General features: G+C 47.5%; 1 protein-coding gene across 1 annotated transcript in view; it reads right to left on the bottom strand.

Moving 5' to 3' along the window:
* Positions 1 to 352: 352 nt before the first annotated feature.
* The window catches only part of CASQ2 (calsequestrin 2), a 34,203-nt gene continuing 10,740 nt past the window's right edge, over positions 353 to 23,815 (bottom strand). Inside the window, exons 2-11 of the mRNA XM_005523893.3 lie at positions 20,170 to 20,254; positions 18,627 to 18,727; positions 16,335 to 16,446; positions 15,624 to 15,697; positions 15,041 to 15,171; positions 9,023 to 9,068; positions 6,248 to 6,302; positions 5,458 to 5,558; positions 5,002 to 5,076; positions 353 to 1,226 (exon numbers count right to left, since the gene is read on the bottom strand). Coding sequence (XP_005523950.1) covers positions 1,017 to 1,226; positions 5,002 to 5,076; positions 5,458 to 5,558; positions 6,248 to 6,302; positions 9,023 to 9,068; positions 15,041 to 15,171; positions 15,624 to 15,697; positions 16,335 to 16,446; positions 18,627 to 18,727; positions 20,170 to 20,254 — 990 coding nt within the window. The 3' untranslated portion in view covers positions 353 to 1,016. The remainder of the gene's footprint in view (positions 1,227 to 5,001; positions 5,077 to 5,457; positions 5,559 to 6,247; positions 6,303 to 9,022; positions 9,069 to 15,040; positions 15,172 to 15,623; positions 15,698 to 16,334; positions 16,447 to 18,626; positions 18,728 to 20,169; positions 20,255 to 23,815) is intronic.

Here is a 23,815-nt window from a genome sequence, read left to right as displayed (position 1 = left end):
CGTCTGCTGCTCACACCCCAGTGCACCTCATCCACTATCTAATATGGATGTGTTCCCTCCCAACATCTCGATCATGGGAAAAGATGCTACACGGGCTTTGAGTGAAGAGTCAGCAAAAGCTGGAAGTTCATGGGGAATAGGAATGCTTCATATACCCTTATGGATATTTCCATTGGCTTGGCTCAGTGCCATGACCTTCAGACTCAGTGGTTTGGACTCACATTGGGCTCAGAGCTGGGCCAGCCTGTCCAGCAGTTCAGGAACTCATGAGCTTTGTGTCTTGTATCAGGCCCCCTGCACTGACTCCAGCTGTGGCCTGAGCTTTGGAGAAGAAAGAAGTTCAGACAGGGGACCCGGTGTTTGGTTTTGTATTGCACTGCCGGACAAGAATATCCTGTCATTATGTGGAATCAATGAAAACTTTAATAGCATCCCTAAAACCTCCCTCCCCTCCCAAAGCATTTTTCTGGCTCTTAGCATGTTAGGGAGTAGCTACAGACTCCCGCAGCAGAACTTGCAGGATTGAGTGGTCTTGGCAGAGTAGCTGCAAAGGGCATTGTGTTTAATAAAAGGGCTAAACTTTACAGTTAGGGTTTTCCCTATGTCTTGAAGTGAGATTTGGTCTTTGGATGTTAAGTGCTGGGCTGATGAACACGGAAAGTACAAACTGGCTCCCTGCGTCCCTGTGGCAGCAAGCAGGCAGGCACTTTTCTCCTGCCCTGGGACACTCGGGGCAGATTCCCTGCAGATTCCTGCTGTCCTTACTAAGGAGGCATGATTTGCAGCGGTGCTGGGTGCCTGCAGGTGCTGCCCTCCGCAGGGGCAGTCCCGGTGGCTCAGCACCGCTGGGAATCAGGCGAGGGGGTCCCGGCACGGGCGAGGGCAGGGGGAGCGGGGCAGGGGGGAAAGAGGAGCGGCGGTGCTTGCTGATGCTCAAACATAGGTCTTCCAATGGAGGGACCTGCCGCAGGGCAAGGGCTCTCGGGCCCCACAAGTCAAACTGCATAGAGTCACAGTTAGTCATCGTCATCGTCATCATCGTCATCGTCGTCGTCGTCATCGTCATCGTCATCATCGTCATCATCATCGTCATCATCATCATCTTCATCGTCGTCATCATCTTCGGTATTTATCTTCCCGGAAAGCACGTCCTCTATCCAGTCCTCCAGCTCCTCGGCTGTGGGCAGGTCATCATCATCTCTGATGTCCATCCAGACGCTGTCAGCCTGCAGGGACAGGTGATGAGGGGTTAGCTGCCCTCAGGGACACAGGGAGGAGGCGGGGTACACGGCTGTTGGGGGGTGAGCATTGGAGCACGGCTGGGCATCAGCTCCCTCTTTCTACAGCCTTGGGCGTCTCTCTGCCAATGCACTGGGATCAGCACTTCCCCCAGGAGCGCTGCTGTGGCTGACCAGGGCAGTGGGACTGGTCAGCAGGTTTACAGGGGTGTGTGGTGCCGTGTGCCCTGATGAGATGTGTGCCTGCTGCCTACACCTGTGAGCAGGAGCATTGCCCACCTGATGCATTCCTCGCTCTATCTGGACTGCTCTGTAGACTGCAAGGCTGCATAAAGAGATGTCAAAGAGACCTCTGCCAGCACCTGCTGCATCACCCTGGCTTGCAGACATCACAGTGTTTCCCTCCTTCCGTCCAGAGCCCTTCTGGGACCTCTTCCTTGGAGCCTTCACAACCCCCTGACAGCACTCTTCCTCCCCAGCCTCTTTTACAATCACCTCTTCCTCAGGACCTTGCTCTGAACTCTCCATGTGTGATAATAATTCCTGCTCTTGGAAGACCCTTCCCTTAGATCACCTCATGCATGCTCCCATGCATGGCTGAGATGCACAACATGCATCTCAGCTGAAGAGTGGTGAGAAACACCAATGCCCTGGGCTGCAGGTGCCCGTGCTCTTTCCCTCTGGCTGTCTGCATTACTTCCATTAACCAAAGGGGATGGGAGAATTCAGTAAGAAGACAAAGACAAATATGTGACTATTACCCAGGGACAGCAGGCTTATTTGGTCTCTGAGGTCTAGAAATGCAAGTTTTCCTCTGCTTTGCTATAGGTTCCTTGGGTAAATGCCTGGATAAGACCCTTCCCATTCACTGTCTCCCCTCCATAAAACAGGATCAGACTCCTCTTTTGCAGAGGCACTGTGAGGTTATCTCATTCAGCATTTGAGGCTGCAGAATCATCTTTGCATACCAGAAGATTACCAGCTTTTGCAAGTGCATACAACTTCTTTCCCTGTCTGTGGTACCTAATTCTCTTTGATTTATGGCTTGCTAAAAAACCAGGCCAATTTCTGCTCAAGGAAAGCTGTGTCTCCCATACAATATTTTCCTCCTAAATCACCAAAACTGTAATAAAAAAGAATCCTGGAGAGGCATGCAGCTCTTGCTTCACTCAAATGTTCATGTCCCTAACCTCAGGACTGTTTGTGCAGCAAAAAGTGACACTTCTAAATAATGGGAAGGGGAGTGGCTCCATTTCACATCAAGAAGGTGCTGTGCAAATAAAGCAGTGATATTTTGCAGGGCATCGTGGCCCTAGTCCTGAGCCACCACAGTCATCACAATGTGATGAGCCAGCTGGGGCTGCTGGGAGCTCTGGTGTTTGCATTGGCAGGTTTTTACAGAAGTGATGGGGTCACGAGGGTTATGTCCACTGAAGCCAACGGCAGTGTTTATTTTCACTCTGTTGTGTAAGTCCCACTTTGTACCTGTGTAACTTGGCTCAATGCAGTGATGTAACACTGAAATAACAAAATGAGCTCAATGTTTGTTTAAGATACCACCCGCCAACCTAGAACTTTCTTAAATCTCTCTTGAGAAATAAAAAAAGGACTTAAGAGGAATGAAATGAAACCTGCAAATACTGTAATCAAAAACCTGAAACATTTACTGTATCAAAGCCAGACAATGTATGAGTTTTTACAGGTCTCTAAGTGGCTGCTGAATAATAAGGCATATGTTCTTATCTAATTCTGCTTTCTATATGATTCTCATGCCGCTGACAATCCTACTCCCATGAATTTCCACTGATTACACTGTTTAATGTAGCTTTGATATGACTTAAACTAGGCCAGTCACAGTAAATATAAGGGAATGAAGGGAGATACTGTATTGAGGGCTTGTATTAAGGGCATAAGACTGGAAGACTTGGGTTCTCTTTCCGGCTTGTCTATTAATTTCTCCCATGAACTTAGGTGACAGGTGCTATTTTGGCCCTTTTTCCTTTTATCTGTCCCTTTACAATTCTAATGCTAAGAAGCGTTAATTCACTGGGTCTTCACTCTCTAGGTGTCTGCTCCATGGTCTGGTGGAGTACTGCTCTATTACAGGCAAAAAGCTCACATGCAACCAGGGCTGAAACTACTCTGTGACTCCCAAGTCAGCCTCTCGACCCCCTCAGTGGGATGAGCAAGATCCAGGGGCTCTGCTTTCTTCACAATTCCATTGCTTTGCCTTCCCCACCACGTCTCCCATGTTGTAGCCTAGCAGCATCTGTTACAGCAGGAGGCACAACCATCCAGTTGCACAACCCTTGCTGTCCCTTTTTACTGAGGTGATACAGGAGAGAGGATATGGAGGCTGGAAGCAAGGTCAGTGTTGAGCCAAATCAGAACCCAGCCCCATGCACTTGTCTCAATTTTAAGTTCCCTCCTGTTCTCTTCTGAAGAAACATGAAGTTCACTTATGACTCAAATTTCAAACATGAAGTCAAGCACCAATTTACAAACACTTCTGCAGTGGAGAGATTTCTGCTTCCAGAGACACTTACATATCCACACAAGTTCATTTTACAGAGATTAAAACAAACAACCAGCACTTAAACATTAAAAATAAACTAAGGTAATAGGTGAGCCAGGCAGGAGTATGCTGCATTACAGGCTCTCTGATCACCTGGACTGTTATTGTCAGAAAGAGGAAAGAATGGCTTCTCTCTGTGTCAGGGCTGTGAAGCATGTTACATTGCACTCAGCAGCTCTTCTGAGATCTCTCCTGGGAAGGGTCAGACTGGTCCCTCTCCCACCTGCCTTAAAAGCCCACAGTGTGCAGGCAACATGAGATCAGCCCCAAGGCTTTCTGGCCTGAAGGCAACCGCAGTGAAAACAGTAGCTGCTGAAAGTTGTCCCAGTAGCGCAGCTGTGGCTGCTCTGGGTACTGCTGCTCCCTCAGCTGTGCCAAAGCAGCACCTGCATCTGCAGGTCTCCCTCTGCAGCTGCTGCCTGTGGGATGGTGTGGAAACCTTCACTGCCACCAGATGTGGGGCAGGCAGATCTCCTCTTCCCACCCAAATCCCTCCAGCATTACCTAAACAACAATGGCTGAAGGGGAGGAAGGCCTGGAAGAACCCCAGCGTACCCTCCTTGCCACAGCAGGATCCCTTGATTACCAGTTTATGCTGTACTTCTGTTAAAGCTGTGTATTTATTTAGCTTTTTTCAAGCTGTGCAGTTTCTCCTTGTCATCTGTTTGGGATAATTTTCCCTCCTACACTCAAGCTGTGCCCTTTGGCTTCTGTAGGGAAAAAAACCTCTCCTTTTTCTCCTCTTCCCCTCCCCTAAGCATGGCTTTCTTTACCCCCTACACACACTTTTTCTCCACAAAGTCACACAAGCTGTTGGAGCAGAAAATGGACAGAGGTAGGTGCTGTGAGTCGGGGTGGAAATGCAAGACCTTGAAACCAAAACTGGGCAAAGCCCTGAATTCCAGGCCACAGAGGCTGATGTTGTCCTCAGCAAATGTGGTTTGTGTGTGATTTGGCAGCAAACACACTCAGACTAAAGCCCTCAAGCCCAACCTTGAAGGTGTTCGAAACCCTGAGGCAGGTGTTACAAAGCACTGGTGAGTTCTTCATGTTTTTTCCCCAGGGGAAAAGCCTGTTCTACCTGTACTTAACAGTGGAAATCCCACTGGTTCCAGTGTACCTCAGGACCCAACCTTTCCAGCACCCTAATTTTAGGATCACTGGATTTTCTGGGCACATGCTACTCACGTCTGTGACGTTCACCACCCCGATCTGTGGTCTGAACAGGTCAATCTTGAAGGTCTTCTCCCAGTAAGTGATGAGCTGCAGGAGTGAGACACAAGACTCAGACAGGGGTGTTTTCCATTGCATTAGCTCAGTCAGCTGGGCTGTGGAGCTAGGAATGTGCATCCATGTGTGCACAGGAGAGAGGAGAGGCCGAATGCAAGCTTGGGCTGCCAGACTTGGCAAATCAAAGTGCCGATTCCGGAGGTGTTCCCAAGACAACACCTTCTTGGGAGGCAGACCCAAACATGCAGCTTTCAAGGGGATGGCCTGAGGTCCAGTTTCCCATCCTTCCCTGTCCCAGATTCCCTGGGGTAATTCCTGCACCCTTGTGTGCACATGCACACCCCCACACACCCCCTCATGCCCATCCCAACCATGAATTAAATCCAAGACAGGCAAAGAGCCTCTGCCACTCACCAGAGGAAAGTCATCAGGGTCAATCCAGACAATGCTCAGGTCAGGATTATCAGTGTTGTCCCTGGCAACCTGCTTCAGGATTTCCAGGAACTCAAAACCATCTGAAATGATATATGAACTGCTGCAACTCTCCTGCAAATGCACAGGCACTTTTTGCTTGTGGGGTTTCCAGCTTCCCTGGCTCCCCTATGCATGCAGGAGTTGTTTATAGCTCTCATTAAAATGCTGTCTCCCAGCGCTTTCTTTTGATAATAAGGCTTTTAATTTCAAGCATCCTCCTCGGGTATTGAAATTAGTTACACATGACTTAAGCCCCATAATCCTTCCGTGGAGTAGAACAATGTCACTATTTTCTTGTGGTGAGGGAGGAACTGAGCCCCCAAGAGGCCAAAGCTTTCTGATTTGCTGATGGCTCTGGGAAGCACGGATGCCACAGCTTTTCAGGAGCTGGTGGCTTCAGGTTTCCGGCATGCCTATTCCACACCCAGCCCTCAGCACTCTCCCAGAGCCACACAGCAAGATGGACGCAGAGTTAGGGAGCGAATCCTGTTACTGGGGTGGAAGGCATGACTTTTTTCCCAGGCAATCATCCATTTTTATCCAAAATTTGAGTCCTGGCTAGCATACCTGCTAGCATTAACACCCAGAAGCATCCTGGCACCCACTCCAGTAGGCTGGGCTCCCCATCCTGGCCAGGGTGCTAGGCTCCCTGGGCTCCACAGTCAAAGCACATGAAAATATGCTTTGTTGAAGGATGGAGAGCTACACAAGGAAGAAAACAGCCTCCTACCTGGGTCATCTTCTTCAGCAAAGGCTACGATGTGGATACCCTCCATGTCATCCTCCTGGAAACAACACAACTATTACTGATGGGCCAAGGAGGGAGGATAGTGTCTGGGTGGTTGCTGGAGATAAGGAGCAGTGGGATGCCTTCAGAAAGGTCAGTTACAAAGGGAGGCTTGACTGGAGCCCCACTGAGAAACCAAAAATGGGAGCTCAGGTGAGGCTGACTCATGAAGGTATTTAGTGCTAAAGGGGGTAGTTTGGGTTGTGCTGCTGAAACTCTTCAGATAGAAATGAGGTGGGCACCATGATGGCAATGGCAAGGGAGCTTCTGATGATGTTAGGCAAAAGCTTCTCTGCAGAAAAGGTCAAGGGCTCTAGCACAAGAATAGAGGTTCCCCCTTCATGCCTCCCCCCCCTACCCTCATAAATTTTCAGCTCCCAAGGTACGGTTTGCAAGGAAACAAATATCTGCCACCATGCTCAGCCCCAAAACATGCTCCTTTGGGGCTCACAATTGCATCACAATATGAGAGGCAAGGTGGCTCATTTGGGCCCCTTTTTGGGGTCTCTGCTTTAGGTGAGGGTCTCTGTGAGCAGTGAGGAAATTGAGTGGGGGCTCATTTCAGGGCTCCAATGAGTGGAGAATAGAAATTACAGCCTGGTGGATTACTTTTCTCCATGAAACACGAGCAATGATATTGGCAAAGGCCAATGGATCTGCTGGCCGGTTCATCATCTGCCTGCTATGAATGTCATCTCTGAATTATCCCATGGATCGGTTTCGCCTTCCTCACCCGCTGTCGGTCCCAGTTTCCATTTCAATTGGTTTTAATGCAAGAAAAAATTCCCATCTAAATGCTAATTTCTTTTCCCTTCTGAGCCCAGAGGTGACAAAGCCACCATCAAATACTGAAAGGGAAAAAAAACCCTGAAAGATTAAGTGGAAAACATTATCTTTAAAAACAATAGCGGATGCTCAGCCTTTGTGAACATCTTCAGGGAATACATTTTCACCAGGACATTCTAGGCAGATTTACTTGGGATTCAGACCACTTATAGTTGGCAAAATTTATACTGTTGCTTTTTCTTCATATTTTTCAGCAGCACTGTCAGATAGCAAAATTAAAAGTATATATCTATATGCTGTATATAATTACATGTATATACCTATATAAAGCAGCTCTGTTCTGGCCTACAAGGCAGCACACAAAACTGGACTAAGTCCAGTGAAAGCAGTGAGGATGTTGTGAACTTTCAGTGAGATCAGAATCCAGCCCCCTGTCCTCTGCAGTTATGACCCCACTGCACATAGCAGAGGCAAGTTCTGTATTCCCAGGCTGCTGGTTGAGCAAGCATCCCACCACTGGGAATTCACACTTCTTGTGAGGCCTTTTTAGAATATGGTCAGTATGAAAGTGAAACCACTGCATGTGAAATTTGGGTCTCACTGAAGCCCCATTAAAAACCTTGGAGGGGCTTTGGTGGATCTTGGAAGCTGAGTTCTACACAGAATCTTTATTTTTAAAAAAATGAAAAGCTATTGTGCCTAAGGGACTCATAACTCCTGGTTCAGTTTTATTACCTCTTGCCTTGCTGTATTCAAGACTCTCAAGGTTTTTGCCACTTTGGAGTGCCATGGCATTTCATGTTACACAGCCAAGACAGGGACATCTGAATGCTGTTATAAATGTGTCTTCCAAAATCCTTTTGGAAGAATGACTGCATCTTCTTTAGTATCTGTAAAGCACCTGTTCAGCTTTGTTTTTCAGCATTCATCTGGCACTTGAGAGCCCCTGACTAGCTTTTAACACAATATTCACTCACAGTGAAGGGATAATTTGTTATACACAATTTTTCTTTCATTTTCACCCTTCTCTTCTTTCCCAGCCCTACAGACCACGAGAGTCGTCTGTGTGTGACAGGGGCCAAAATGCAGGTTATTTCTTCACAGTTGCCGATTTGCATCTTGCTTGCACTGTGAGGAGTGCAGTCAATGCACGATCTGCTTTGAAATCTGTATAATTAACTGTACTGCCTGCCTTCACTTCCATTTTGTATTGTACAACTGCTTTGGTACTTTTACAAGGACATGTAGTGACAGGATTGGGGAGAATGGCTTTAAACTGAGAGAGGGTAGATTTAGGCTGTATGTTGGGAAGCAATTCTTTACTCTGAGGGTAGTGAGGCACTAGAACAGGTTGTCCAGAGCAGTTGTGGATGCCCCAGTCCCTAGAAGTGTGCAGGGTCAGGTTGGATGGGGCTTTGAGCAACCTGGTCTAGTGGAAGGTGTCCCTGCCATGGCAGGGGCTCGGAACCAGATGATCTTTAAGGTTCCTTTGAACTCAAAGCAGTCTATGATTCTGTGAGTTTCCATGAGACATCTGCACAATCTCCATAGCTCACCCAGCAAGCAGGCCACAGAAATCACCCCACCAGCAGCACTGATGTCCCTTAGCTGAGATGGAGCATCCTTGGGCAGGATCACTGCACAGGCCCCACACCTGCCTGGCACACTGCTTAGCTTTCCCTCTTCCTTCAGTGAAGCAAGCAGGAGCCAGCCCAGCTCTCCATCGCTGCTCTGTGAAGCATTTGAGCACCCTGTTTGAACTGAGGCACTAGGCATCGAAGCCAAGGCTTTCCCTTTTTCCCAGGAGAGAGAGAGGAGCTTTGCAAGGAAGGAAAGGTAATGCTTTGCCCAGCCAGAGACCAGAGCTCTTGAGCAGCAGTTTCTTGTTGGAAGCTGGCAGGGGACACAATTGTTCCCACCACATGTGCTTACCCACGTCTCAAACATGTCCTCTGGGCGCAGCTTCCTCAAGGTGGCCCTGAAAGGAAGACAGAAATGCTCTTTGAGGACATATCCAGCATTGCCACACATGTCAGCATCACAGGAAAGGTCACCGTGGCACGTTTGGCTGGTGGCTGGAGTCAGCCACCACATTTTGAATGCAAGAATGCAGGTCAATTTATGCCTTTATTTGTGCTGATAAAACCCTGTCCATGGCCCCACTGGAGTCACTGCAGCCACTATTTCTGCTTGAGAAGATGAGATGCCTCTCTGTGCTGGGATGTGCTGATGAATTAGTCTCACACATGGCAGACTGTTCTGTCTGTGCTGAGAGCATGAGACAACATTCACTTTTGTTCTGGTGTCCCTGGGACATTCCTAATGGGCTCTGTCCCCCCTTTCTCCTGGTTTCACCCCAGCATAATTTCAGAACAGAAATCCTTCCCACCTCTGCTGAAGCAAAGAAGACAGAATAAACTCTGGGAAGAAAATTTGGACCCTAACAACCACTGACAAGTAAATTTAAACCCTATGACTGGTCAAAACAAATTTTTTGAGAAGTAGTTCATAAAGGAAAAAAGATTCATAGCAAATATTTTCAGGCATATCTGTAGCAGGAAGCCCATCAGAGAGCCTGGAAGGCTGAGAGTTGACTGGGGTGTTAGAGGGCCACCCAAGGAACACAAAGCCATAACAGACAAGCACAAATAATCCTTTGCACATCTGCTTGCTGTGGTACTAGCTGTTTGGGGAGGATCCCCCAGCAGAGCAGGTCTTCCTGGCTGACCTGCCCCAGGAGCTGCTGCAAAGAGAAGTGTCAGTCTATGAGGTTTTAGAACAGATTGGTAGAAGTGGCAGCGTGTTGCCGGAACCAGGTGGAATAAGTGAGATGTGTAACCTGTCACTTCAGTTTGCCTCACAAACAAAGCCATGGAAACAAGGGAACATTTTTTAGAGGTTGCTAAAGGACCTGAGGAGCCACAGAAGTGAGTTCCAGTTAGATCAGAGGAGGGGAATCTCCTGTGGATTAATAACATTGAAGGGTGGAAATGAATGGTCAGTTTTCCTGACAGAGGGAATTAAACAATTAAGATTCATAGCATGTTCTTTGGCATGATCATATGCATAATATATCCTCACATAATCTGAAAAGATGGGAAATAGTAATATGGCAGTATTTGCTTATCATATCCAATATTTTTGGCAACCAACAAAGGCCTGACTATGAGTTGATACAGAGGATCTCCTGAGACTTGAGTGTCTGCTTGATAGACAGACATATAGCAAGTAACATGCTTGCAGAAAACCAGCCCTGACTGTACAGGTGCAGCAATTGGTTCTAAATTAGTTGTAATTAATTGTTGCCTCTCAGCAAAGGGGCCCAGGTGTCAGAAATGGAGAAAGAATCAGCTCCAAAGGAAAAAGGCCAAAAGAAGGTTTGCAAACAGTTGGGTAGTGGCCAAGGAGTAAAACATACCATTGTGGCAGTGGACAGCTACTATGTGAGCCTCCACAGTGGAGTTATGTGTAGTTCTGGTCATCCCATCCCAGAAATTACATGGACAACTGAAAATGGCACTTGGAAACATGGGAACGGTGAGTGAAGGTATGGAATGACCCCTGTTTGATGGAGATTAAATAGATAAGAATTCTTTATCCTGTAAAAGAGGTGACTGAAGAGGGATTCAGCAGGTATTCTAAAAAGTTTGGAATGGTAAAGAAAACGTGAATAGCTTAGAACATGGCCAAGGTTCTAATAAGGTCAAGGTTTCAGATTTGACTCCTACACAGGCCATTCACTTAAAAGTTGGACTTGATGATTCTTGTGGGTCCCTTCCAAATCAGAATATTCTGTGTTTCTCTCCCTACAGATTACCTTAAGTATTAATTGTTGTTCCCCTTAAGACAAGAGTTAGTAGGTGCCCAGAGAAATTATTAGGTAGCAGGTATAAGCTAAGCAAGTAACAATGGTCTTTTGATACAATGCATATTTCAGCTCCTGAACTCATTACAATTTGGTACATTCAGCATCAAAACAGAAATAAGGTAAAAACAGCTATAGAAATTGAAGAAATAGCCACTAAACACAAGACCAGGGATATAATTTTTGAACTAGCAAGTCCTTTCATTGTTGGTGGTCCAAAACTAGAGATTAAATCAGGTGAATGCACATTATGTATTTAGGCATACTTGTACTTGGCTTTTAAGACACTTTCCCTAGCTGTTCTCTGGGGGAAGTTCCTGGAGAAAGGAAACTTAGTGGGAAGGATCTGGCCACACCTACACGTACTGATCTCTGTTTACTCTGGATACTTTCCTGTGTTGGAGGAGTGAGGCAAGTGGGGTTTGGGTAAGTGAGAGCAGAATTTAGCCCCCATGCTGCTACACCACATTGCAGAGAAGTGGAGGTTCCAACCCCAGCATTTTGCATGTGAAAGAGGCATCAGCCCAGAGGACTGCACCATGTAATTTGTATTTGTGCAACTGAGAGTGAAATCTGGGCTGAGACCTTGGAGTGGCAGTGACCACCATGCCCAGATGGACACCCATCTGTGCAGCCATGGATGAGTAACGCCACGGTGCTGAGCACGGGCTTCCTGACCTTCTGTGGAGAGGAAGAACTTTCCCACCACAGCCTGCAGCTGTGCAGGGAAGCCTCAGCTGGGAGGCTGTGCATGAGCTCCTCCTGGGCACCTGCTTCAGCTCCTGTCTTGAGGCTGCAATGAAAGCTCAGCAAATCCCAGTTTCTGTGCAGGACTGGAGAAAGTGGTAGTGAGCCCTGCCTGAGCAAAGTAGTGGGAAAGCTGGTTTTGGAAGGGCTGTTTAGGGCATGTCAAAGCATCTGGGTACAGCTGACCAGTGGTAGCTTTTCCTGGTGATGTGACGGGGCTCCTTCAGTGGGATGGAGAGATGGCAGTGGGGCTTTGCATATCCTAGGAGGGATAGTCCATGCCTATGAAGAGAGAAAGTCTGCTGTGTGAGGGGGAGGGAGCAGCTGGTCCTCTATACCTTCCTGCAGGAAATATCCTGCTGAGCTGTCTATAGGGAGCCAGCACATGGCAGCTGTTGAGGTTACTTCATTTTAATCTACAGATCATCTCCATGTCCAACAAATTCCAGCCTGTGGCTTTAGGGCCTTTAGTGGTGGCAAGGCAGGATGAAGCACTTCTGCTCTGAGAAGCTCAGCATGAACTACTGGGAACATATCACTGTCACTCCAGGCTTCTTCCCATGCCATGGCAGCCTTGGGATTTCAGACATATGGTCTTATGGACTCTTTAATTATTTTCTGAGCTTTGGCACTTGCAAAATACATGACCCACCGCCTTGCTTCTACCAAGCACCACAAAACTTCTTGAAATATTCAAGATTTGGGGGAATTCTATTGCAATTTTGTGCTGGTAAAGAGTTTGCTTTGTTAGGATAGCATTTAGATGGCTGTGCTTAATCAGCCTTCTGATGCTGCTGCTTGACAGAAAGAACTTGGGGAAAAGAAAATGGGAAGGACTAAAGCTAGGAACCCTAGAAGGTCAGCAAAGTGAATTGTGGGTACACAGAAGATAGAGGAGCCCTTCATATTTCAGAAAAAGCAAAGAACTGTTTCTGGTGAGTCTTAGATTCTGGAGATGATCTCCTGTCTGTGTGAACACAGACCTCCAGGTGAGCCTGATTGGAGATCACCCCTCTATATAGATGGCCCTGCTTTCCTCAAACACATCTGGTCCCTTGACTGTCTGCTGAGAAATGCAGTTGTAGGAGCAGCAGGTAGCCTGAGTCACTCTCCTGAGGGGTGTTTCTAAGGGTATAAAAATACAGCACCTCTGGCCAGCTGTGCCCCCATACTTAACCTTGTGCTTTTACACTGGATCAGCCTCTCCGGTGACTTCCAGACTATTTTTGTAGCTGAGTCCCTAAACAACTGTGCGATTGTCATGGAGTTACTTTACCTTTAAGAAAGTTTAAGTTGCTGGGAACTGCCTGGAGTCTTTTCCCCTGACCAATTATCGGTCATTGCTGAGAATTGACAGCAGTTTAGGCCATTGAAAAGTGGGATCAACTTGTGAACCCTACCTTAAAGTGTAAAACCAGAGCTCTCTTGGTTCTCTTTGTCTTCCTGGCTGGGAAGGGTGGCGGAGCTCCAGGCCTCCCGTTCCCTGCCCAGGCCATGCGGCCGGGCGGGGACTGGGCTGGGCCCAGCGTCTCCCGGCCGGGAGATGCGGGCCCTGCGGAAAATGTTTTCTCCAGGCTCCGGCCGGGCCGGGCCGAGCCGATCTCTGGCTCGGCTGCAGGTTTTTTGCTGTAACTAAATTCACTAGAAACTGCTGAGTGAAGAAGGAGAGAGGCTCTGGACCTGCAGCGGGCTGGGCACGGCGTCTACACTCTCCAGAGCAGCCATGAGGAACTTTCCATCGCAGACGGCTCCAGCTCCTGCACCGGCCGAGGCCACAGAACTACCTACAACAGCCTGGGCAAGATTTTAACTCTTTCATTTCCCAGATGAGACTTGCGTATTAATCTTTTTATCCAGACAGAGAAAAAGAGAGTGATCAACATGAAAAGAGACTTTATAAACTACCAGGGACAGGAAAGAAAAGAAGCTTCAGAAAAGGTAGAGAATTAAGAAGATGCTTTAATTAAGCTGAAATATCTTTCTGTTAAAACTATGGAAATGGACAATAAGGTCTTGAAAACACTCCTTTAATTCATGACAGTAAATAGGGAGGAATAGAGTGTTCAAAGTGTAAATTTTGAGTAAAAAAGTAGAGTAATTATGGTACAGTGAAGTGCTGGAAGATTTGAAGCCTTGAGAGGCAATGAGAAAACTGTTTTCTAGTGAAGCTCACAGAAACAGATGAAGAAGACTTTTTGCCTTTGAATAACTTATCCTTAAAAATCCCATCCCTAGACTCATGGCCCATACACACTTGAGAGTGATGTGAAAATGGGAGGAGTGGGCTCTAATAACAGCAGCTCTGGGCAGCTAACATTAGAGCAATGGAAAACTATAACAAAAATAGTTTTTCTTGTGAGAAACTCCATAAATTAACAGGAAGAAACTTCTGATTCTCTATAAAGACTGGTGAAAAGACTGTAGCAAGAATTGGGACTGTTTTAACCATCAAAGTTCCAAAGTTTTTGTCTCTTTTGTCATGTGAACAAGGGAATAGTGGGTAGACAGGGGATGAAAAGGTTTTTCTGGAAATTTATTCTGGTGTTCTTATTGTAGTTTGTCAATAAACTTTCTTTTTTTTTTCCCTTTTAAGTTTTATGCCTGTTTTGCTCTTGTTCTAATCCATATCTCACAGCAAGAAATAAGTAATTTTCTTAGTTATTGGTTTAAAACCACGACAGCGATAAACCTGACTGCAAAAAGCACGAGCATCCACAGCTCCTGCTGAGCTGATCAAACACTGTGGGTGCTCAGCATTGTTCCCACACAAGGTTCAACACAGCCATAACAGCTGTGGCTTCTTCTCTGTGCCTACATTCAGCAGGAGCCTCTTAGTCCCTTGTGGTTCCTCTGAGTGTGGTCTGAGCTCAGAGACTGCCTCCAGACATATCTGACATCAGGGGAGGGATACACCCATTAGTAAAGCTGTTTTCGGGAAGGAGGGGATTGGGCAGCATTTGGATTTGGCTTGAGAAAGGTCATCTTCTGTACAGACCTAAATGAAAAGCATGGACAATTTGGGCAAGGATTTCACTCTCCACTGCTTTCCAGCCTCAGTGCTTTTTTGAGTTAGGACTAACCAGGGAGGAAGAAGAGCAGGAGGAGGGAAACTGTGTTATCACAGCTCCACTGTGGTGAACTATGACTGCTGTGCAGATACTTACACCTCTGGGACTAGGAAAAAACCAGCAATTTCACAGTTTCAAACCTGGGTCATAAAATCATCAAAAGTAGTCATCATCCTAATTTTTTTGAGAGCGATGCCCTAGAGAGGCAAAGTCACAATGACAGACACCTAACCCACTTCCCTTCCCAGGAGCATCCTGTGTGCTACATACCTTCTGTGCTCTCTCACAAAATCAACCAGCTCCTCTTCGGAGTAGGGCTTATCGGGGATGTGAACAGGCTCATCCATAAAGGGTTCATAGAAGTCCACCTCGTTCATCTTTAGGCCTAGCTTCTTGGCAACCTGTTGCAGTGCAGAAGTCACAGGTGAGAGAGCCTGATGTGCCTCTTTGCCTATCCAGAGTCTTTGCTGGTGGCAGAGCTGGGATCAAGGTGCTTGCTCTCTCTCTCTGAGCATGCACTCCTAGGGGTGGCCCACAAAACATCTTTGTTTAAAAACTCACTGCTGCCCCCTACACTACTGGTGTCAAGCAGTGGGGCAGAGCAAAGCCACAGCCCAGGGCCTGCAGACCTGGAGGGGCTGGGTTCCAAACCCACATCAGGACCTGCCTCCATGCTGCAGCTCCTTTTGTCTTGTGACATGGCCAAAATATCAATGCAGACACCAACACCACAAAATCCAGGAATGCTGAAAATGAGAAGCTGAAACCAGACAATAAATCTGGGAACATCCTGAGCTCTCAGAAAACTGATGGTGGCGTATGTGAGCTACCATGAAGATGTGTGGATGCTTACCCCTTTGTCAAAGGTGGCAAAGAACTTGACATAGGGCTGGAATTGTTCAGCAGCTTCTTCAAATGCCTTGTAATCTGGAAGGAGAAAAGGGGAATGAAGAAGATATTTCACAGACAGCTGGCCACACTTGGATCAGCCCAGAAGGTACTGGGGAAGGACAAATACAAATTAGTAGTTTCACATCGCTCAGGGCATGGGACCAGCCTCTTCCCAGTGTTGGGGGTCAGCATGGAGGAACAGACCAATGCCAGGCTGCCCCAAAGGGCCCTGCTTACTGCTGCTGTTTGTTTGCCACAGTACTTTTTAATCCGTGTCCCCCTTTCCCTTCCCTCCTTCCGTCTTTGATCCTTTGCGCTCATTGCTCACAAGAAGGGGCGCTTTGCTCCTTTTAGTTGCTCTCTCAGTGCAACTGTAACCTCAGCTGATTTTTGGGTGAGGTTAACTCACTTTACTGCTGGAGCCTCTGGATTATGGCCGTCCTCTCTTGCCATCAGACACCTTGCAGAAGGGTCAGCGATGTTAGGGTAGGACCCGGCTCATGCAATGCCAGCAGAATCTTGCCTGCAAATGCACTCATCCTCCAGCAATTTTCACTCTGTCACAGGCTGCCACATACCACAACACCCTTCATGTTCATGCAGAACAACAAGTGCCCGGCCCCTGGAGCTCCCAGGCAGGCTGCAAGGCCCAAGAGGAACACGTTTATCTTACGTTCTGAGTCTTCTCCCTTGAAGTAGCCGATGAGTTTGATTTCGTCGTCGATCTGGTCAAAGGCCTGAAGCTCCAGCTTGCTGTTTATGACCTCCACAGGGTCTTCTAGCAACTGCCATGACAAATGCATGTGGTAACACAGTGATTTGCAGCACCAACCTATGCCTGGCAGGGTATGCCACAAGCAGCCTAAGCAGGGAGAAGGAGGTCACCCAGTTTCTCTGCTGTTGGAAACCTCTGCCTTAGCATGAGGAGCAGATGAGAAGCAGGTCATCTTCAAAGGGAGGTGTTAGTATGTTCACTGCAGAGGTGGAAGCATTGAGAGGGAGGCTGATAGAGGACGGAGTAACCCAAATGAATGCTGAAGGACCTACTGTGATGGGGGATAAGGAGTAGCAATTGCCCTGGCTTTAAGGAGGCCAAGAAGAAAGAAGAGCAGTTGAAAGGTGCCGGTATAATCATCTTGAAAATCTATGAATGATACTTGTGTATCTAAATCTATATATAGTTTTTTTCAAGTGTCATTTGCTGGAAGAGGTCATTGCAAAGACCTTGCTTTTGAAAAATGTAAAAACCAGCATGCTAGAGTGGTTTTGAGCAGTAGAAAGTCTGGATATGAATTTTCCTGGCTGATCCTCCTCCTATGCAAAATAGTTTAAACCTGTTCTTTGGTCCTACACACATCACAGTGTTAATGAGGAAGTTGGAAGACCTGTCTGTCACTTTAGACTGTCATTGATCCAAACTTTGTTGCCCTTTTCTTAACTAGTCACTGCTGGTGAGAAGGTTCAGTCTGATTATTTTGCCCAGCAATAGTAGTATAAATCAAGTGTGCTTTCACTTGAAGAACAAAAAAAAAAAGCAGGCAAGCCACAGCCTACAGAGGAATAGAGAACCTCTGGGTTTATTTTTGTTTTCAGATCAGGCTGACAAGGCACCACAGACATGTCCAGTTTTATTTCCTTGCTTTGCCAGGTGTTTTCCTTCCTGAGTGGAAAACACAAAACCAGAAATCCTTGTTCTCTTTTTTCACAGAACATGATTTTTCAGTGACACACCAGATGGCCTAGCAAGCAAAACCTCATGAAATACCTTACAGCATCCTTGAGAGCGATGTTACAATGTGAGGCTGTGCCTCTGTTGGGCCTGCAGCAGCATGTGCAGTTTCCTGCTGCCATAGTGGCCTGAGTCATGGAACCTGGGATCCCACTGCTGCAGGGTCACGGCAAAGCTCTGCCCTGTTTGTAGCCCTTATGGGTGGGGCAGATGCCCATTTCTGTCCCTGAAGCCACTTGCATGCGTTGTGGTCACAATACCCAATGCATGCAGCCACAGACATCGTCAAGGGAGAGCTGAGGTCCTAAGGATCTCTTTAATTCCCTGACCTCTCCTCACCAGCAGTCCTGAACCACAGGTGACTGTGTAGGCAACCTGCCACCCTGGGAAACAAACCCTGCCAGCTCTGCTGCTCACCTTACCTCCCTTATCTGCATTACTGCATGGCCACTTACAAAGAAAGCAAGCCTCACTTCAAAGGAAAGCCAAGCTGCTGCAAAATGTTTTCATTTATAAAGTGAAGACCATGGTTCTGGTCTGTTGCCTCTCCTAGGAATAAAATGCAAATAAAGTGCAACATGTAGGTGTGGGATTCAGCATCCCTTTTGCATTTAGGCACAAAGGTGATTACATCATTGTGCCCATGCACAAAATGACCCAAGAATGTTTAGTTCTAGGACCCTGATCTCCTCTCACTTGTGGCAGTGCAATTTGGCATGTTCACTGAAGAGATGCTATGTTGCTTGTGTCTAGAAATGGGCAAATAGTTTGCAACATAAGCCTTTTTCAATGTACTGAGCTCTTTTTAGTTGCTCTATGAGAATCCTACTTCTTGGATATTCCTATTTTGAAAACAGCTCTTAAAAAAAAAAAAAAGAAAAAGTGTGAAAGATTTTGCAAATGGCAGTGTTTGCACATGAGCTTGCTAACTGATGTGGGTGAACAGCAGTCAATTATATGGATCCTAGCTGACTTCCACTCAAATACTCTGTAAACAGGAAAGAGGGGAGGTTGCCTCTAAGATATAAAGTGATTAGTGGCATATAAGGGTACCACCTTTCCTGGGAACTCATGGTCAGATAGGTGTTGGGGAAGATGTCAAATGCCATCTCTACCAGTGAATAGCAAACAGGGATGAAATTTCAAACAAAGGTACATTTGGGTTTTTTGCAAACTAAGTATTTGAAGGGTCTTCTCCAAGAGGTTTTATCAAGCTCTGAGCTTATCTGTGCTTACATCCAAGAGGAATTCCACCAGGACATCTGCAGACAGTTCCCCATCAAACTCAACCAACCGCTCGTCCTTAAAGACATAGAGACTTCCCTCTTCAACCAAGCCTGAAAGAAGAAGAGGGGAAATAAATAAGTGGTTAACATGTTGTTGAGAGCATGTTTAGTGCAGAGTGTCTTGCTTGTTAGCCCAGCAATTCCTCCTGGGAAAATGCAGTTGCCTGTTTGCTGTGATGGTCTAGTTAGAAGATAACAACCTGAATAGTCCCCTGACTGATGTTTCATGACACAGGGGACAGACTTCAGTCAGAACTGGTGCCAACTTCTTCCCAAATGTTGAACTCCTCATTCAGGTCACAGTTTGGTCTCAGCTGGAAAAATTCTGCACCAGAACTTGTTTTTGCTTGGCTGTCTATCTTGCAGTAAATACTGGCCTGTAACTGACAGCTCAGATTTTGACAACCTGTGACTATATAGAAAAGGGATTTTGATTGTGGTTGTGCTCACTGTCCAGAGAAGGCTGAAAAATGTGAACGTCACCAGTGACCTGAAAGTGAGCTTCCAACTCTCTGAGGCTTAGCTGGCCTTGGCAAAAGGGTTAGAAACCAATGACAGAGATACTACAGACCGCAGAGTGACAGATTTCAATGCTATGTCACTGGACTGAGGACTGAGTGCCACAGAACCTTGTTGAAGGCTCCAAAATCAATAGCACTATCCTCCTGCAATGCAGTATGGCAGGGTACCACTGGCCAAGGAGGTTTGTAGTTGGCTCCTTCTTGGAGATGAAGAAGCTCTTGTCTTCAGTTTAGCTCCCATTAGCACTCACAGCCTCTAATTTAGGGAAGAGAATTATAGTCTAGTATGCTTAAACCTTAGGTTTAGTGGTATATTTGTGTACCGTTGTACTAATGTGTCAGAGTGTTTCCGTATTGCTTTGCGGGCTAAAATATGAAGGGACTGCCAGCCCCTGGAAGGCAGCTGTGTCCAGGGGAGGGCAGTGGAGCAGCCTTCTACCTTCAGAGCAGATTTCCTTTTTCCTTGTTCTGGGGAACAAGTCAGAATGATTGGCACCTGACTGCCAAGCAAGGCTGTGGCTGCCCCAATTGTTGATGGGGGTCATTTTGTCATGGGGCTGATGATTTGGGGGACTGAGTGTTTTCCCCATATGTTCTAGTTCTGCACTGATGTGCTGGTCCTGTCCCTGCGTAGGAAGAGCAGGAAGTTACTCCACAGCATCTATTTACTATTTTTGTGCAGAAAGCTGTGAACTTACACCCTTTCATCATTACAGCATGAATTGCCTTTCTTTTTTGCTTGGTTTGATTTGTTTTGGCAAACAGACCCTTTTTCTGGAAGGGTCTTGGCTTGTCTCTCTCATCCTCACTCCCACCCTGATCTTGCCTCTGTTGGGAGGGCGGGTGGTCAGTGTGCAAGTGCCACCATCATCCTGGTAACAAGGATTTGGCTGTCCTCTATGGGGCTGCCTGTTGGACATCACTCCCACAGTCTCTCCAAGCTATTCCAGAGATGTCAGACCTGGGGCTCACCTAACTTCTTGGCAAGCTTGGCATCCTTCTTGGAGTCCACCATCCCAAAGCCAATGCTCCTGGGCTCCAGGACCTGAGCTGCCAGCTGTGGGAGGAAGCAGAGAGCCCAACATTAGTAGTGTTAACACCACAGGATAGCTAAAGGGCATCAGGCCCTGCTAGCATGACATGACAGACACAAGTGACCCATATTCTGCTGCTGAACAGCACCGATGGGTGGGATGTGTCACATGCTGCCTCTCTGCTGAGATAACCCAGAGGTCACAAGGGTTGGGTTTCTTCCCATTGTGCTCCAGCAGGGAGTTTGCTGGCACTACCATGTGCTGTTTACTGCTGTTTGACACCAGCCTCAGGAGAGGGCTCCTGAGTGAACTGGGGACCTCAAAGCAGGGAGAATGGCTGGAAGAAAGTCCTGTGCCACCAACACAAAGCACAACCTGTTTCTTCTGTGGTGCCTTGGTGGCCTCCTGCAGAGGGGTGTGATGTGGGTGCCATGGACATTTTAACTCCAGAAGTGCATGGTGCCAGGCAGCAGTGAGTGCAGGACTCCATAGCATCATGTTTTCTTCATGCATGTGATGGGGTGGCCAAAGCAGGCTCCTTTTCCTATTAAGTGCTTGAAGTCATGCCTCCTGTCCAGGCTTCAGTAAGCCCCCAGATCCTGGTCCCCTGTTTTTTACTAAGGAGATGCATCTAAGCCCAGGCATGCTTGTGTTCATCTTCTCACAGCTTTGCAAAACCATTGCACCCTGTTCCCACCATCTTTGACGAAGGGGCCTCTTGAAGATATTGAGTTCCTGCCTGTTTTGTGAAAATAGATATGTGAGGAAAGGAGAGACGCTCTGCAAGGGCCCTGTGGTGAGAGCGACCCCGGGTGAGACCCTGTGAATTCCAAACTGGTTCCTAGAGAGGCAGTGACCCTGGTTAAATGAATCCACTTACGCACTGTGTGACTGACAGCCCCACCACAAGCATACTAGAGACCCTACAAGGGAGTAATGATGCCCTGAGAACCACCAAGCAGCTGTAAGAGCCTCCTCCCTCTCCCTTCCTGCTGCACAAATGCCTCTGATGCTGATGGTCTTCTTGCTGTTCCTCCTCCCAGCCCTGCCGGATGGCGGGGGATGATGGAGATGAGGAGTCATGAGCCTCTGGGGCAGGAATGTCCCTATTAGGGCACAGCTGTCAGTGCTTGACAGCAGAAGGCTGGAGGAGGGCAGAAGAAAGCCATGGCCAGAGAGATGGTGGGTTGATTTATGAGGAAGCTCCCCCCTGCCCCAGCTCATTTTGGCTTCTTCCCCCAGACTCAAAGCCAGTTTGAATGTCACCCAGCAGCGCTGCCAGCATGGCCACGTGGCCCCTTGGCTCCCCTGCTATAAATAGCTTCTGCCTGTGCCAGGCCTCTGTGAGAGTGAGCGGTGATTAGAGGCATTGGGGAGCAAAAGTGGTGGGGCAGCCATCTCACCTGTACAACAGGGTGTCATGGGGCCAGCCAGCTCCCTGTGCTGTCAGCACACAGACTGCTCCTGAAATTCAGGGGGATGGTGGCAGGCACCCTGGTGATCAGGGACCTTGCTTGAGCAAAAGGGAGAGATGGAGAATGTAGGTGTTTTCTCCCTTCCACCAATCACACATCTTCAGACCTGTCCCAGAGCTCTCCAGGAGGAAAAACATTCCACCAACCACCACAGCATTGCTGCAACCTTGATGGCCCTGCAGCCACCTGTCCTGTCTTTAGGGGCAAATGCCACCATGGGAGGCAAAAGGGGTGCCTGTGTTACACAGAAAACAGGGGTGTCATTGCTCTTTCCTTGCTCTTTGCCAGTGCTTTGAAATGAAGGGAAGGCTGAACATTCAGGGCTTGTGCTTGCAATGGACACTGTCTGAAAGGGACAGATCATGGGTTTGTGTTTGTATATCCATTGATTAGGCTGATAAGGCACTGATCTGGTTTGGCATCCCATCTGGTGGCTCAGGCCACCTCAGAGCACCTGAGAGCAGCTGGAGCCCCATATTTGCAATGAGAGATGGACATCTCTTGTGAGCTCTCTAGACATCTGCAAGTGAGTGGTGGTAAGAGAAGAGATTTTGTTTCCCATTATGGAGATCTTCCCTGACTGGACAAAAGGATGGAGCCTGTAGGATTATCAACTTTTTGGGACATTGTCAGCATGTCCCTGCTTGTTGGTAGTTGTGTACACCAGCAAGAGGTTCCTGAGAATCTTACCACTTGAGTCTTTGGCTGCTCTGTGACCTGAGAAAAACACAGCATGGTCAAGGGAACTTGTTCAGTCATGTCCAGTCCAGTCCAGTCCATACTTGATTTAGTTACTTACAGTTATGTCAGCCATGTGCCAAAGTCAGGGTAGTTTAAACCCAGTAGTTCTTGACTCCTGCACACAGGAGATGGTTAGAGTTTCTTGCAGGTGTTTGAAGGTCAGAAATATGCAGAAAAGCTGAAACACCTGCTCCAGACAAGTGGCTGGATGTGAGCAGGGATGTGTGCAAGAGAGGAGGCATTGATCAGGAGTCATGTATGTCAGCATGCAGCACACATAAGATAAATCTTTGGAGGGGTGTGGGTTCAGCTCTGTAGCTCTGAGCATGGAAGCTTGCTAGAAAAGAGAAAAAGTGTCAAGAAAATGTGGGTGATGTGATGGAAGACTCTTTGTCTGATTCTATGGGAGTGCTCAATAGTCAAAAATGGTCCCAGTAATGCTGGAGATGTGCCTGTTGGTGAGGCAGGGCTTGCGTGACTGTGTCCAAACGAAACTGTTTCCTGGAGTGTATGTATGGTGGGTGTCAGTGTTTGAGGGTGTTCCTCTGAAGAGGCTCATCCCCAGAGATGTGCAACAGTTTGGGAATATAGGAGAGTGCTTGTGTATGGTGTGTGAGTGTGCCTGAGGGGAAGCAGCTGGGAGCTCAGTGGGCAGCCTGCCTCCTCTGAGGGGATCTTCATGCCAATGAGACAAGAGGAGAACAGTACAGCCTGAGCTCCTCTCTACAGCAGGGTCTCACAACAGGGAGGTCTTTGTGCAACATGAGACTTTTGGGAGCCCTTCCCACTATGGCAGAGCCTGGGGGCAGGAGACTTTGCAGGGTGTTTATGGTGGCTTTTGCAAGTGCAAGCTACACAGGGGCTGGGCATTGCTTCTGTTCTTGCTTTCCCTGCTTTCCACTGCAGCAGGTGAGTCTAACCCATGCATAGGTGACAATATATTCCCACACCTACATTTGAACCCCAAAAGGCAGCAAAATATGGAGTATGCCAGAGGCACAGCAGTTTGGCCAACTGCCCCCTACTCATTACAGTATCAAGCATTTATATATCCCCTTACAGTATTTTTTGATTCCATAATGCTAGTGGGATTTGAATGCAGATAATGTTTCCAATCTTGACAATCCTCTTGGCTCAGGACCTTAGGACAGAGGCATCTGTAATCTAAGAGCACAGCCCCTCCTCCCGCCTTTAAATTCATATTGCTTGAAGTCTTGGCCAGCCAGAGCCCTTGCCTTTGTGTCAGCCTCTATCTCTATAGCATGTAATTTAGCTTCAACAGCTGCCTGGAGACATGGAGGGTAGAAACTGCCTTGGAAGAACTGGACATAACAGATCATGTAGTCCCTGAGGTAGAGCAGGAGCTTT

The sequence above is a fragment of the Pseudopodoces humilis genome, chromosome 2 (assembly GCF_049639895.1).
Source record: "Pseudopodoces humilis isolate 2021_Gansu_Grassland_sample_001 chromosome 2, ASM4963989v1, whole genome shotgun sequence".
NCBI lineage: Eukaryota > Metazoa > Chordata > Aves > Passeriformes > Paridae > Pseudopodoces > Pseudopodoces humilis.
Note: the sequence above shows the minus strand (reverse complement) of the source record. Positions and strands in the feature narration are given on the sequence as shown.